This window comes from Benincasa hispida, chromosome 3 (assembly GCF_027475165.1).
Source record: "Benincasa hispida cultivar pf3 chromosome 3, pf3_genome.v1.1, whole genome shotgun sequence".
Lineage (NCBI taxonomy): Eukaryota > Viridiplantae > Streptophyta > Magnoliopsida > Cucurbitales > Cucurbitaceae > Benincasa > Benincasa hispida.
In genome coordinates this window covers 305,249-321,911 of record NC_143480.1, presented here as the reverse complement: position 1 = coordinate 321,911, position 16,663 = coordinate 305,249, and the positions used below count along the sequence as shown (strand labels likewise).

Here is a 16,663-nt window from a genome sequence, read left to right as displayed (position 1 = left end):
AACCATTTATTTCTTCTTCTTTTTTTTTAAACTTTGGGGCATCACACTCTTCCCCCCTTTAATAAACTTTCGTCCTCGAAAGTTCTAATCCTAGAAGAGCTATGGATGTAGTGCCCTCATCTCGTCCTCTCGCTCCCAAGTTGCTTCCTCAAACTGATGATTCTGCCACATAACCTGCACCAGTGGCATCTCCTTGCTGCGCAAAACTTTCACCTCCCTGGCCACAATTTGCGTGGGCTTCTCCTCGTAACTCAAGTTTTCATTCATTTGTAAGGGCTCAAAGTCCACCACATGAGACGGGTCTATTAAATACTTCCTCAGCATGGAGACATGAAATACATTATGGACCGTGGAGAGAGACGGTGGTAAGCGCAATCGGTAAGCCACAGAGCCGACCCGCTCCAAGATCTCGAATGGCCCTACAAAACGCGAACTTAGCTTACCCTTCTTCCCGAATCTCAGGACACCCTTCATCGGCTCCACTTTCCAGAACACCTTGTCACCTGCTTCAAACTCCAGATCTTTATGCCTAACATCCGCATAACTTTTCTGTCTACTTTACGCCGCTGGCATTCTAGCCCTGATCTTCTGCATGGCTTCATTCGTCAACTCCACTAACTCAGTCCCCACCAGTTTCCTCTCCCCAATCTCACCCCAGTAAATAAGAGATCTGCAACCTTTGCTATAAAGAGCCTCAAAGGTGACATGCCAATGTTAGCCTGATAGCTATTATTATAAGTAAACTCTGCCAAATGTAAGTGGGAGTCCCAACCCCCTGAGAATTCCAACGCACAAGCGCGCAACATGTCCTCTAATGTCTGACTTAAACGTTTTGTTTGCCCATCAGTTTGGGGGTGAAACGTTATACTGAAGTTCAACCGCGACCTTAAAACTGCCTGAAGGCTCTTCCAAAAACTGGAGGTGAAACGAGGGTCCCTGTCGGACACAATTGACACTGGCACACCATGCAACCTTACTATCTCCTTCATTTATAACTAAGCCCACTTACTCACCACATACGTGAGCTTTCCTGGAATAAAATGTGCCACCTTGGTGAGTCTTTTATCACAACCCAAATCACCGAAAAACCCTTCGCTATCCTAGGCAACCCCATAATAAAATCCATTGCCACACTCTCCCATTTCCATTATGGCACATCCAATGGTTGTAGCAAGCTTGCTATCTTCTACCTCGGGGCCTTCACCTACTGGCAGACTAAACATCTATTGACATATTCAACTATCTCCCTTTTCATATCGGGCCACCAGTAATACCGTTTCACATCTTGGTACATTTTGGTACTACCTGGGTGCATCGAGAATGAAGAGTTATGAGCTTCTACCAACAGTTCATCTTTCAAGCCATCATCTGTTGGGACGCACAACCGTCCCTGATACAAAAGACCCTCGTCCACTGACAAAGAAAATTCACTTGCCTGACCTGACCATACCTGACAACACTTTTGAACCAGGTCGGGATCATCCTGCTGTGCATCAATAATCTATTGCCTCAAGGTTGGTTGCACTGTTAACTGGGCTAGCTGTGAAGTGACTTCCCCCACTGCCACTGCAATCTTTGCTCGTTCTAGATCTTTACACAACTGAACCTCTTAGTGATCTTTTGACTGAGGGCATCGACTACCACATTCGCCTTACCTGGGTGGTAGAGGATCTTACAGTCATAATCCTTTAATAAATCGAGCCACCTGCGCTGCCTCGTGTTTAACTCTTTCTGGGTGAAGAAGTATTTAAGACTATTGTGGTCGGTGAACACTTGAATCTTTTCCCCATACAAGTAGTGTCTCCAGATCTTTAGGGTAAACACTACCGCTGCCAATTTCAAGTCGTGGGTAAGATAGTTGCGCTCATGGTTCTTCAACTGTCGGAAGGCATAGGCGACCACCCTACCATATTACATAAGCACACAACCCAAACCCTTCTTAGAAGCATCACTGTAGATCACGAAGTTCCCAGAGCCGTCTGGTACGGTGAGAACCAGGGCTGAAACCAACCTCTACTTGAGGTCCTGAAAACTATCCTCACAAGCTTTGCTCCAAACAAACGAAGCTCCCTTCCTTGTTAGCTGGGTCAACGGCATGGCCATGCTGGAGAAATTTTCTACAAACCTACAATAGTATCTAGCCAACCCCAGGAAACTACACACCTCACTAACCGTTGTAGGGCAGGGCTAATTGGTAACAACCTCAATCTTAGCTGGATCCACTGAAACCCCATCCTTCGACACCACGTGCCCAAGGAAAGACATCTTCCGTAGCCAGAACTCACACTTAGAAAACTTTGCGTACAGTTTGTTTTCCTTCAGTGTTCCTAGGACCTTTCTAAGATGTTTCTCATGTTCCGCCTCTGTCTTGAAGTATACCAAAATGTCATTAATAAAAACGATTACAAAGGCGTCTAGGAAGTCCTTCAATACCCGGTTCATCAAATCCATGAATACCATTGGAGCATTGGTTAGACCAAAAGACATTACAATGAACTCGTAATGCCCGTATCTGGATCGGAATGCAACTTCAGAATATCACTATCCCTGATCCTCAGCTGATGGTAACCTGAACGTAGTTCAATCTTGGAAAACACGGTACCACCTTGTAGTTGGTCAAACAGGTCATCGATTCTAGGAAACGGGTACTTATTCTTAATGGTCACCTTATTCAACTCCCTGTAGTATATGCATAAACGTAACGACCTATCCTTTAAATTTGTAATCTAATCTTTTTCCTCAAAATATTGAAATAAAAAACAAATTCACAAGCAGTTCCTGCAATTGAACCTTCAATTCTTTCAATTCTGCCGGAGCCATTCTGTACAGAGCTTTGGATATAGGAATAGTGTCTGGCTCCAATTCAATCGTAAAATCAATCTCCCTTGGTGGAGCAATCCCGGGAGTTCTTCCGAAAACACATCGGAATAATCCCTCATAACTGGTTCAGAGGTTAGTGCAACCTCGGTTTCCCTTGTGTTAATTATGTTAGCCAAGATACTCCAGACACCTTGGTTAATCAATCTCTTGGCCTTAACCACTGAAATCACCTTGGGCAAAACTACTGTTCCGACCCCTTCGAACTTAAAGTTGGCTTCTCTAGGGGGTTAAACTTCCCCTCCTTACGAGAATAGTCTATACTATCATGGTTGGCAGCCAACCAATCCATGCCCAGAATTACATCGAAATCACGCATGTCCAATACTATCAGAATCACATCAAGGGTGCGGTTTGCTGTTTCTAACTGACATGCTTTTATCTTTTCACTTGCTATCATAATTTCTCCTGACTGTAGACACTGACAAAACATAACCTAAAGACTCCAAAACTAACAAGGCATGCTTTACGAACAACGAAGAAATGAAAGAGTGGGATGAGCCAGAGTTAAACAACGTCAAGGCATAGTGTCCCAAGATTGGGAGCGTACCTGTCACCACTGTTCCCGAGTGCTCAGCTTCCCGACGACTGGTGGCATAGACCTGACCCTGCTACTGCTGTCGGTTTGAACTACCCTCCCTTCCGAAACTTTCGGAACCACTACTAGGGCATTGGTCTGCCATATGCCCTATCTGCTTACATCTAAAGCACGTTCCTGTGCCAATCAGACAACATCCCCAACAACGCTTCCCACATGACTTGCATTTCGGCCTTTCTCTCTAAACTCCTCTTGAAGTTATAGCCCGTCGTTGGTCATGCCCTACTGACTTGCTTGTACTCTGGACCTTTTGCGGAGGTTCTGGAGCCTTCTACTCAACCTTCATCTTCTGGCCAGGGGCCGGTTCCTCCGTCAGGGACTTCAGGAACTCTATCCCTGAAGAACAACCCACACGTGTTGTCGCTCGGAAGGCTGCGGCATAGATGGGAGGCTCTAGGGCTTTCACAATGCCTCGCACCCCGTTTTCGGAGTCCTTGCACTCTTTGCTTCCGTAGACACCAGGTCAGGGGCAAAACAAGACAAATTATCAAACTCCTCTTCATACTCTTCTACTATCATGGTTTCCTGCTTCAAATTCATGAACTCAGCATGCTTGTTGTACCTCACATAAGCAGAGAAGTACTTCTCATAAAATCGCTCCTTGAACTGATCCCACGTGGCTTGGCCTCCACCGGCTTCTATCATTCTCTCAGCCAAGCGCCACCAACGCTTGGCATTGTCGATGAAAATGAAAGCGGCACACTGCAGCTTCTGCTCCTCTAGACACCTCATGTACTGGAAGACCCCCTCAATAGTGGACAACTACAATTCTGCATTTATGGGGTCTTTTAGGGATCCGTTAAACGTCGAGGGATCATACTTCTTGAAATCTCGCAGGTATCCAGCTTCCAACGAAGGGCCTTCCATGGTCGGACTCGTGGCTCTATCCTGATTCTGAACTGGTGGTAACGGGACTGACAAGGATGGCGCCTGCTGTGACTATACGTGCTAGGCGATCTGCTCGGCCACCATGCCCCTTAGCTGTCCTACCACGGCCTGTGTGACGACATTCCCAATCTCAATAGCTGCAACCATAGCCGTATATTCTACTGGAATTTTTGAGGACGACAGTCCTGGTGGGGGCACAGTCGAAGCTCGAAGGCCGCTTCTTGGTCTAACCCTCTGCCAGGTTGACCTAGAGGGATCACGAGGTGGGGGGTCTCGCACCTCTTGGCTTTTCACCTCGGGTTCTTACAGGTTGGGGTCCCGCTCCCCAACTACCTTCCTGCCTCTAGTTCGTGGTGTCATACCTGGTGACTACATGTAGCACTTTAATATACACTAGCAGGGTAAACCATCAAACGACAGCACACAAGTAGGATTTCATGTATATATATATATATATTTGCCTAAAGGTTTTAAAACAATATACCTGGCGATGGCAAAAGATCCATTTGTGGCCATAAGGAACATATTAGACTCACGATGTAAGTCAGTCTACATAACCTAAAACTTAGGCTCTAATACCAACTGTAACGACCCTAGTTTCCTACTATATTCTAGAACGCTACTTCGTGCATGCATAGACTTAATCGTACAATTTCTTTTAAACCATCAAATACAAGACCCAAAAATTTATTTAATAATGCTCAAACGAGCAAAGATATGAAAACATAATTAAATAATAATAAATAAACTAAATCAAAATAAAATAAAATAATTTACTATTTGGGATACCCCTAAACCCTACTAAAAACAAATAAATGAAATTAAATAGTCAAATAATAAAATTGATATATTTTGCATAAAAGTGTAAGACGCCTAACTCCTAAACCATATTTCAAAACATGATACTATATGCGGAAGCAATGAATCGTCCTAATGGCCAAGTAACGGATCTCTCTTGTCATGCATTACTCTTACCTAAAAAATAGGGAAAGAAAAGGGTGAGTATAAACAGTTAGTCTATCCATTGGACTAAAATGCACAAGGGCATCATAGACATAGGCATAGGCATAGGCATAAGGGGCAAACCCGAAGGCACGCTTTCATAAGTAGTGACACGAAGGTCACAGGCATAAAACACAAGTGGTGATCCCAAAAGGACATCGTACATAAGCATAGGGTGTGGGCCCGAAGGCTCACACATGCGATGTGCATAGCCCAATAGAAACACTAACAGCCACTAAAATCTCAGATGAACATAAGCATACAAACAATCAGTATAATCTCAAACATAAGCATGCAACCAAGGCCATGACTCAACATTAAACTTTAACATCGTTATCAAACTTCAACTATTTCACAGTCTACTCATACATCAAGCCTTATCACCGTCTATTCATACATCAACGTTAGCCCACTATCTCCAGTCTACTCATGATCAATAATATACCAAAAATTATAAAAGAAGATGAACAAAGAGAAAAAGAGAAAATTAGAAAAAAAAAATATATAGGATCATTAGTTACAATTATTTCGAGGAGGTTTACATATCTTCTATAATAAATGAAAAGAAAAACCGATGGTACCTTTCGTGGAATTAGAGCGAGAACTTTGGGAATTAGTACATACATCCACAACCAAGATATAAAATAGAAATAGAAAACTATAAATTATTATGGTGAATGAATAGAAAAGAAAAGTCAAGGTATAAAAGGAAAAAGTGAGAGACTGTATGGCAAAACCACTTAAAGATATATCAAATATTTACGTAAAAATATCAACATTTAATCTAAAAATCAAACAATATTATTAAAAATCTACATTTTCCATAAATAAAAATTAATCAAATAAAAACCCCAACCTAACCTAATATTTAGAACAAAATTTTGAAGCGACTTGTTCACCATTTACTTATGCCAAAAAAAAAAAAAAAAAGGAAGAAGAAGAAGAAAAAGAAAAAGAAAAAGACCACACAAATCTAAAATCACTTTTAAATAAACTTCATTAAACCATACAAATCCAAAATCACTTTTTAAGCAAACTTCATTCCCCATCATTTACTTCTATAAAATTTGACCACTTCTCATAAGAATTGCAGCTACCTTCGACAATCAAAATACCTTAGAATGAATATGAAAAAACTAAAATTGCAATGAAATTATGAAACTAAGTTAAATGACTACTAACCTTTAAAAAATCTCAAACATTATTCTCGGATCCAATGAGTTTTAACGAAAAATATATGAAACAAATTAATTTTATGAAACTTGTCATTCATAAAGAGTTGTCAGTTGGTTGAAACTTCATTTATACGAAAAATAAAATTAAAGAAAAAGGATAAAATAGAAATTCTAAAAGAAAGTAGGGGCAAAATGGAAGTTGAGATTTGAAGCTTGAATAGCCAATGGGCTGCGCAACAGTATGGCCCGGCCCGGCCCGGCCAGCCCATAGAGAACCTGCCAATTACCGCCTTTGTCCCTGTTTCGGCGGGAAACTGAGACATTTCGGCGCCAAGCAACTCGGCAAACCCTCACCCTCATTCTCTGCTCACAATACCTAAACCCAAGTTTGACTATCTCAATTCTCCTGCAACACACAACCAGTTATGGAGAGCCATGGAGCCGGTAGTTATTTCGTTGATGAGAAGGCCGTTCTTGTCGAGAACCTTTTCTTCGACTTCCTCAAAAGGTTAGTTGAATCTTTCTACTGCACTTCCACTTTTCGATCCCCCGTCCCGCACCAACTATTTCATTTCTTTTTAGTTTTCGCCTCACTGGGAACTCTGGAGACCCTTACTACGAGGCAGAGATAGAGGCTATGGTGGCTGGCGAATCTAACTCCATGTTCATTGATTTCGCTCACCTCATGGGCTCCAATAATCTTCTTCACATTGCAATCGCCGACGAATATCTGAGGTATTGCTTTGCTTTTCAATTTCAATTTTCTACCTATTGCATCCCCCAAATCCTCTTATCTCTCAGACGATCTCCGTCATCATCTCGTTGTACGATTGCCTTCTTCCTTGAATTGACAGGTTTGAACCATATCTGAAGAATGCTTGTAAGCGATTCGTAATGGAGCAGAATCCTTCTTTCATTGCTGACGATAACCCCTTCAAGGACATAAATGTCGCTTTCTTCAACATTCCTGTTTCTAAAAGGTACCACCTGAACCCTCGTCTTAGTCTATTTTTTTCAAAAAAGAAAACGAAAATCTGTTAATGTTCCGGTATAGCTCTCCTAACGTTAACTAAGCAATACATCTCTGAACTTGATGAGCATCATGGAAAACTTGTCAAAACGGTCATTGATTGGTGCCCGTTGGCACCGTATTCCCAACTATAGGTTGAGAGAATTGACTACTGCAGAAATTGGGAAATTAGTATCTGTGACGGGAGTGGTGACGCGGACAAGCGAGGTCCGTCCAGAGCTTCTACAGGGGACTTTCAAGTGCTTAGAATGTGGAAATGTCATAAAGAATGTCGAACAACAATTTAAGTACACCGAGGTCTGTTCTTGCAAGTTAATATATTTATATCATTTCCACGCAGACGTCATAGTTTGTACTTCATATTATCTTTCAAGTATTGTCACGTAGTACTTGGGTAAACACTGGTAGACACATATTGACCATTTTTTTTTTAAAAAAAAATTATAGCCAACAATATGCATGAACCCAACATGTTCGAATAGAACAAAGTGGGCATTACTTCGGCAAGAGAGTAAGTTCGCTGATTGGCAGAGGGTGCGAATGCAAGAGACTTCAAAGGAGATACCAGCTGGCTCTCTTCCACGATCTTTGGATGTTATTCTCCGCCATGAAATGGTCGAACGAGCTAGGGCTGGAGACACGTAAGAATAGCTACCTTGTCTTATATTCATTGTCATTTAGTGGTTCCGAGTTGCTTAGAGGGTTAAGTTCCACTGATTAACAAAAATCCGATCTATGTAAAGTTGACATTCTTGTGGCTCTTGAGCGTGACAACTCTCAACTTTCCTGGCATTCTCTTTAGTCGATCCCTATTGCTGCTTACAAGAGTGTGACAATGTAACTCCATACAGTGGTTTTAACTAAGCCTTTTCTGTCATTCATCCATTTAGGGTCATTTTCACGGGTACAGTAGTTGTCATACCAGATATTTTAGCACTAGCCTCTCCGGGAGAAAGAGCAGAATGTCGTCGAGAAGCTTCAGAGCGAAGAAACTCAGCGGTTGGACATGAAGGAATGAGGGGGCTACGTGCACTAGGAGTGAGGGACCTGTCTTATCGCCTAGCCTTTATTGCTAATTCAGTTCAGGCGAGTCCTTGATCCTTTCTAATTATCAATTATTAACTTGGATTAGGAGCTTTTTTTTTTATTATTATTATTATTTTTAAAACTATTATCATTGCTTTATTCAGGTTTTAGATGGCAGAAGGAATTTTGATATCAGAAATAGGAAAAAGGATGCGGATGAAGACAACCAACAGTTTACCGTCAGTTTTCCATTAACTAGTTTTAATTTTTCCTGCTTGTCTACATTAGGCATTTTACTTGAAAATTTAAAATTATATAAAACTATTAGGACACAAGTGACCACTTCTTCAACTTTATGGTCAGTGATGGCTTGTATGGCGCACAAGCTATAGTTACAAATCTTTTAAATAAAGGTAAAGAGGACTTCAATAAAAAGATAAAAATAAAAATAGAAGTAGAGAGAACTAAAATTCATTGTTGTATTTTGTTTCACTATTACTTTGTAATAGGTCTGCCATAAAATAAAAGCTTCAATTTTGTACAGTTCTCCGGCATATGCTGGCCAAGAATTTCTAAGCTTTGATTTAAATAACAAAATCTTCAGACTGGAGAGCTCGATGACGTTCAAAGAATGAGGAATACACCTGATTTTTTCAACAGACTCGTTGATAGCATTGCCCCAGCGGTCTTTGGCCATCAAGATATCAAGCGAGCAATCCTGCTGATGCTGTTAGGTGGCGTCCACAAGTTAACTCATGAAGGCATTAACCTTCGAGGCGACATCAACGTCTGTATAGTAGGAGATCCAAGTTGTGCAAAATCTCAATTTCTCAAGTAAGTTTTTGTATTTTTCCTTATTCCGTTCTGGTTCGTAGTTTAAACTTTAAACTTCTCAACAACTCTGTAGAGTTTGAATGTGGCATCAGGTATGCTTTTTACGAAATAAATGGTGCTTCAGAAATTTGTGTTTGGTTTTTTGATATTTGGACCAAGTGTATATCCATAAAGTGGAGCTTTTACAGCCAATAGTTCAGGATTTTATTGATTTATGGCTGTGGATGTCTACTTATCCCACACATTGACATTGCTTCAAAATGGGAAGCACGAAATGGGCCATAGGTACCTCGCCCACCACAAGGGCACATTGCACGCATACTTACAGTATTTAAGCTTTTATTTCCCTTTAAATGGAAAGATCTCTTGAAAACCCATATATAATATGCATGCATGTATTTTTAGATTTTTTTAATTACATTATGTGGTGTGTGCATCAAAGAACAAACTTTACTCTTTTTTCAACTCTGAGTTCTCTATAAATTGTTATGCTTTATTGTTTTTAAAACATTACACATAATACTGTCGATCCATAACATTTGTTATTGAGAAAGCTTGTACGAGTATAAATCCATGGCCTCATAGGCATCTTAGTTCTTTACTTGCCCATTTGTCACTATACCAATCCTTCTTCAGTTTCTGGCATTTTTATTTTTCTCCATTTCTCTGAAGTCAACATTTTACAACTCAATAGGCTAGTTCTCCGCACATTATATTGCATGTCTTTTTCCATTCAAGAAGTTTATTAGACCAACCTTAGTTCATGACTGCTTTCTACAGGTATACATCAGGTATTGTGCCAAGATCAGTTTACACATCTGGAAAGTCCTCTTCTGCTGCTGGATTGACTGCAACTGTAGCCAAAGAACCTGAAACTGGAGAGTTTTGTATTGAGGTAGCATTTTATTTGATATTCATCATTCACATAGGTATCTTAGTATTTTATAATTTTTGGTTAGATGGTGGTCCCTATTATTAGGCTGGCTACAAACAGGAGAGGGAATCCTTCCTAATGTCAAGTTAAAAATTCATCACATCCCATCTCATAGTTTAAAAAAAAACTTATTTTTTTACAACAATCTGTCTCATTGTGTTGGATGCAACCATATACAGTGCTTATGGGACTCTTAGCACAAACTGCCAACTAATGCACATATAACTGTTTGATTGAAGTGAATAAATTTGTGTAGTTCCCTTGATGCTTTCTAATTTTATTGCAGGCTGGTGCCTTGATGCTTGCTGACAATGGCATTTGCTGTATTGATGAATTTGACAAAATGGACATCAGGGATCAGGTAACTTGTATATTTTGTTAATGCTTTAACTCTGCATCAGTGCATCTCATGCATTTCTTGGTTAATCTGACTTGCAAATGCCATTGAAGGTTGCAATTCATGAAGCTATGGAGCAGCAGACCATAAGCATAACAAAAGCTGGAATACAGGCAACACTAAATGCTAGGACATCAATCCTTGCTGCTGCTAATCCTACAGGAGGGCGCTATGACAAGTCTAAACCACTCAAGGTGAGAATGTCTGCCATCTATCATAGAAATTTCATGGAAGGAAGTACAATTCTAGATAAAAACTATTGTTCATACTTATGATTTCTGTTGGTATGAAATTGTCAACTTGGAGCTGAGATTCCAGATGAAAACTAAAATTATTTGTGTGGAACTTTTACAATAGATTATTGTTTTGATATAAAGTCTTTATTTGCCTATCTCATCAATGTGTTTTTGTTATTGTTACAGTATAATGTTGCTCTGCCTCCTGCTATTCTCTCAAGGTTTGACCTCGTGTACGTGATGATAGATGACCCAGATGATCAAACAGATTACCATATCGCACACCACATTGTGAGAGTACATCAGAAACGTGAAGATGCTCTTTCTCCTGCATTTACTACTGCAGAGTTGAAGCGTTACATTGCATATTCAAAAACTCTAAAACCGAAGGTCTCTTCTATATGCACATTTTTTCCATTTTTCTTGGTGCCTATTCTTTATCCATTGAACCTCCTTTGATGGAGTTTAAATAATGCAGTTAAGTTTAGAAGCCAGGAAGGTATTGGTGGACTCTTATGTTGCTCTTCGCAGAGGAGATACAACTCCTGGAAGTAGGGTTGCTTATCGCATGACAGTCAGGCAGCTTGAGGCATTAATAAGGTTGTCTGAAGCAATTGCTCGTAGTTATTTGGAGACTCTGGTGAGTCCTTTTTGGAAAATTTGTTTAGATTAGTCAACAGTTTTGGAACTGTTATTAAGAATGGCTTTTACAGGTTCAACCGCGCCATGTGCGTTTAGCAGTGACTTTACTGAAAACGTCAATAATCAGGCAAGTAGCCAGAAAAACTTCAAAGATTTCTTGTCAATGAACATTTTTCTCCAACTTCATATGGTTTTTCGTATTGTAATCCATGTTATGTAAAAAACAATAATAACCTTTAAGAAAAAACTGTCTTTTGCAGCGTGGAATCTAGTGAGATCGACCTATCTGAATTTCAAGAAGAAACTAATGGAGGTGGAGATGGTGATAATAATGTTGATGGGCCCAATGAGGTTGATGCTGAACCTAGGCACGGTGCAACAGAGCCAGCTACTGGAAATGGTGGTGAGTTTTGATGATCATAGTCACTGTAATCTCTGCAGCTTTGTATAGATAAACCTCATTGTGTGGATTGGATTATGACGGTGTAGAAATAATGGGTCCAGGTTCTGGAAGTAGTCAACCTAGGAAGGAGAAACTTATGGTGAGTGATGAATATTTTCAGAGGGTTACCCAAGCCCTTGTCATGCGCCTCAGACAGCATGAAGAATATGTTATGCAAGAAGGTACCTGGTGCCCTTTCATTTCAGTATGTTAATGGGGAACTTTTGGATATCTCTAATATGCAAAATTGGTAATTCGTTTGGATATTAGTCAAATTTAACATACCCTGGATATCTGTTGCTTAGCCTGATGATTTGGTCTTTTTAATTGAAAATAAAGATTTGAAGAATTGGCCAACAATGTGCTGTCCAGGAATATTCATTATGGTTTACTGTTATAATCAGTGTTAAACTTTCATGTGCTTCAGGACCTGGGCTGGCGGGAATGAGACAGAGAGACTTAATTGAATGGTATGTGGATCAACAGAACGAGAGAAATAGCTATAGCTCCATGGAGGAGGCAAATAAAGAGATTAAATTAGTTAGAGCTATTATCCAGGTAAACATATATCTGTGTTATGCTTAACAACATTATTGACATGCTTTGTGCCAATAGCTCACATACCTGTTGTTCAGCATTTGATAGTACAGGAAGGCCATTTGATAGTGGTAGATGATGGGAGGCCGGTAGATGGCGACGTTGAAGGCGAACCGCAATTAGTAAGAATTAGAAATAACAGGATTTTAGCTGTGGCTCCTAATTATGTCGTTGATTGAAGACATCCGGTCTTAAAACTGAGTCTCCAAGTTTCTTGATCTTTGTCAATCGAATGTGTCCAATTCAGCGTTCATGTGAAAGTTCTGGATTGATGATGACGTCATGAAGATCTGAATTGACGTCCAAAGTCATTACTGACAGGGGTTTAAGACTGGGGGCTGTGGAGGTAAATTATTTCGTGTTTTTTCTGGCTAATGCCGGAGGTTAGTTTTAAATATTTTAGACTTGATTCGATATAGGTTTAGTGAAGTGCTCGATGGATACCGTTACGTTGTCATGTATCATTATAACTAACCCAAGTTTGGAATGTATGAGCGAGGTGCTGTTGTAAAATTTGAGTGTGCATTGGAATGGCCGTAATGCTTTAATTTTTGAATGTTATGTTAACGTTATTAGTTTTTCGCTTCCAGGGGATGGGCATAAACACACGTTGTCATCAATACTTTTATTTTATTCTTCAACAGATTGCTTTTGGATGACAAAAACAGTGTCATATTTGGGAGCATTTGGAGAGAACGGGTGCAAAGGGACGGTATTAAGAGATATGATCATGTTTGCTCTGTGAATGATTTAAAAGGAAGAAAAATATTTTTTGGTATGCGTGGTTGAATAGTGTTTTGAAATTTTGTGGACAGAGGGGGAGTAGGCATTTGCAGGAGAGAATGTTGTTGCCTTTATTAATAAGGATGAATACTGGAGGTGCGTAGGTAATATCAATAATGATTCCAAGAGAATTGTGGCTGATGTGGCTGGCTGGCTGGTGTACCAGCAAAACCACATGACTGGTATGTGTTGTATGAAAGTGATGCATACGTAGCATATTATGGAGTCGTCCGTCTGGGTGTGTCCCACATTTGACACTTATGTCTGCTGTCTCTGCGTCGGTTATTACGAGTAATTTCAACTGTCTTCGTCACATCTTTTAAATTCTCTATTTAGGGTGTAGATTAGACAGATTATACGTGAGTGTTAACATGGCATGCATGATTGGAAATTACAGTTACACATGAAAAGTACAAACCCAGCTGTAACTGTCAAATCAGAAGTGCGGGTTAATTGGAAAGATAAGTCAGTTTTTAAAAAGATTGGAAAAAGGGCTAGTTTGGAAAAAAATTAGAAAAAATGGGGTAATTTTTTTGTCGTCTCAGGCACCTTTTTTTTTTTTTTTTTTTAATAAAAAAATAATTTTATTTTGTTGGTAACGTCCGTTATCCTTCTTTTTTTTTTTTCATTTTTTTTATTATTAATTTTTAAAATTTTAAATTTAATTTCTTCCCTTTAAACTAACTATTTTTTTAGTGTTGAAATTGTATTATTTTTTTGAAAAAAAAACATTTTTATCCATATGTTTTAGGTTTAATTTCTATTTAGTTATTAGATTTTGAAATTTTATATTTTGTCATTCAATTTTGATTTCTAGATTTCATAATGTTTCAAATATTTTATCCCGAGATTAGAATTTTGTTCCAATTTAGTTTATGAGTTTTGGGATTTACACTTCTAACCTCTATTTTTTTACAAATACTATTTTTTAACATGAATGTTAATAATTAATTTAAAATAATTATATATAAAGTGAAAATTTAAAATTAATTTCAATGGTGATGAAAAATATAACTAAAAAAATAATTATATTATATTTATTTCAAATGAAAAGAATAAAATTAAAAGTGTAAATCCTAAAACCAAGAGACCATTATTTTTATAAAGTTAGACCAAATTTAGATTAATATTGTAAATATTTGTGTAAATGTTAATGTGAGTGGAAATTTACAAAAGTAATGGAAAAATAATTATAAAATGATATCAATTATTGGTAATTAATTAAAAATTAAATGACATGAAATATTTGCATACAAACAAAATTTTAAATTGTTTATTATAAAATGTATATGTCAAAAAGACGACATTGGAGCATCTAATTCCTAATCTTGATAATTCCGATAGAAACTATAATATTGCTCTCAGGTCATCCTATATAAAAAATGTTAAAGATATTTACTTAAATGAAAATGATAGGGAGAAAATTTAAATTCATCCTACCAAAATTTCAAGCCTATCGAAATATCAAAATTTATACTTTTAACTTCAATTTTCACTCAATTTCCACCTTTAGTATTAATGCCTATTAATTCATTCAAAATAAATATAATTAATTTAAGTTATATTTTTCATCACCATTGAAATTAATTTAAAATTTTACCTCATATACAATTATTTTAAATTAATTAATTGATATTTATGCCAAAAAATTGAAAGTGAGTATTTAGTGGAAAAAATGAGGTTAAAAGTGTAAATCTCGAAACTTGAAACTAAATTGAAGCAAAATTCAAATATCAAAGATAAAATTGTAATATTATAAAACTTAGGGTTCAAAATTGAATGTCTAAACATATAAAATTTTAAAAACTAGAAACCAATAAAAATTAGACCCAAAATATATAGATAAAAATGTATTTTTTCAAGAAAAAAGAATTATACAATTTCAATACTAAAAAAATAGTTAGTTTAAAGGGAAGAAATCAAATTAAAAAGGAAAAAAGGAAAGGAAAGGAACAGCTAAGAAGGGCACCGGAAGTTTACAAGCAAAATAAATAGAAAAAAAGAAAAAAAAGAAAAAGAAAAAGAAAAAAGGGTCTCTGCGTCTCCCAAAAAGACACACCATAAAACTGACAACAAATTAACCCCATTTCTCTAATTTTTTTTCCCCCCAAACTATTCTTTACTTCCTACCATTTTAAACTGCCTTATCTTTCCAATTAACCTAGAAGTGCATATGGAAATGGGAAATTCACGCCTGCAGCTAGAAATGTGAGACCATTTGATTTTTTTAATGTAGTTGTTGAAGGAGAAATTTCGTACAAATCACATATCGCCATATTATTTATGATGAAGTGCCAAAATCAACAAATTTGGGACAATTTAAGAGTCAACGTAGGTCCTAAATTGGAATTGAAGACGAATTCTGATGACATCACGTGTTCCTATCATGAACTTTGGGTTGAGTAAAATTAATTTCATCCAATTTGATATTACAATTTGGATGTTGGTCCGGTTACGCCCAAATATGAGCTTAATTTGGGTGCCAAAATGAGCCCAAATCCAATTAATTTGGCACAAAAGTCATGCCAAAGTCCAATTAGTAGGGCCCAAAGGTTAGACTTAAATCCAATTAATTGGGTTCAAAGATCAGACCCAAGCCCATGAGACCCATCAGAGAGCTCTATAAATAGAATAGTTTTTTTTTTTTTTTTTTCTTTTTTTCTTCAAGGGTTAGCAATTCTGCATTCCAAGATACAAGCGCTCCGCTTCTATACATATGTACCCACATCGTATCAAATTAACATCAAGTTCAACTCGGAGATCAACAAGCCCAAGGACGATCATCGATCAACCAACTTAAATATTATAATTTATTTTGAAAGCATCAAAATACGATGTATTAGAGATTGTACTCATTTTCCACAAAATTAATACAAATACAAAGTTAAGTTCTACAAATAAATTTCTCTTAAAATCTCGTGCGAACAGTAGAATTCTCAACAATTATAAAGGATCGAATTTGATTGAAAGAGTATAAGAACTCCATCTTCCCTAATGAGAAAAGCCTACTATAGTTACAATACTATATTACCCTCTTATCGTATATTTTAGATTCCAATTGGTCAAATCACTTGTATCATTAGAAGGTTAGATATGCGAGGGTTTAGTTTCTTCACGTCCGTCATCGAAGTAAGATCATTTAGATCTGTCCATTATTTGAATCGTTACGACCACGATGAACGACAACGATGCATACTGAATC

The 16,663-nt window shown here is 37.9% G+C and overlaps 1 protein-coding gene across 2 annotated transcripts; it reads left to right on the top strand.

Annotated features, from left to right (window-relative positions):
- Nucleotides 1–6,295: 6,295 nt before the first annotated feature.
- On the top strand, nucleotides 6,296–13,196 carry MCM6 (minichromosome maintenance (MCM2/3/5) family protein). Of its 2 annotated transcripts, none has more exons than XM_039021597.2 (18): nucleotides 6,296–7,048; nucleotides 7,123–7,275; nucleotides 7,395–7,520; nucleotides 7,705–7,867; nucleotides 8,018–8,211; nucleotides 8,461–8,656; nucleotides 8,761–8,835; nucleotides 9,201–9,430; nucleotides 10,211–10,325; nucleotides 10,651–10,725; nucleotides 10,815–10,955; nucleotides 11,184–11,387; nucleotides 11,476–11,637; nucleotides 11,711–11,766; nucleotides 11,900–12,042; nucleotides 12,144–12,263; nucleotides 12,509–12,639; nucleotides 12,717–13,196. In XM_039021597.2, exons 1-18 carry the CDS (start codon nucleotides 6,966–6,968, stop codon nucleotides 12,855–12,857), a joined length of 2,508 nt encoding a protein of 835 aa, XP_038877525.1. In that variant the 5' UTR covers nucleotides 6,296–6,965; the 3' UTR covers nucleotides 12,858–13,196. The 2 variants fall into 2 exon arrangements, with proteins under 2 accessions (XP_038877525.1, XP_090168388.1); XM_090312262.1 differs by having other exon boundaries at nucleotides 12,129–12,263.
- Nucleotides 13,197–16,663: the final 3,467 nt, after the last annotated feature.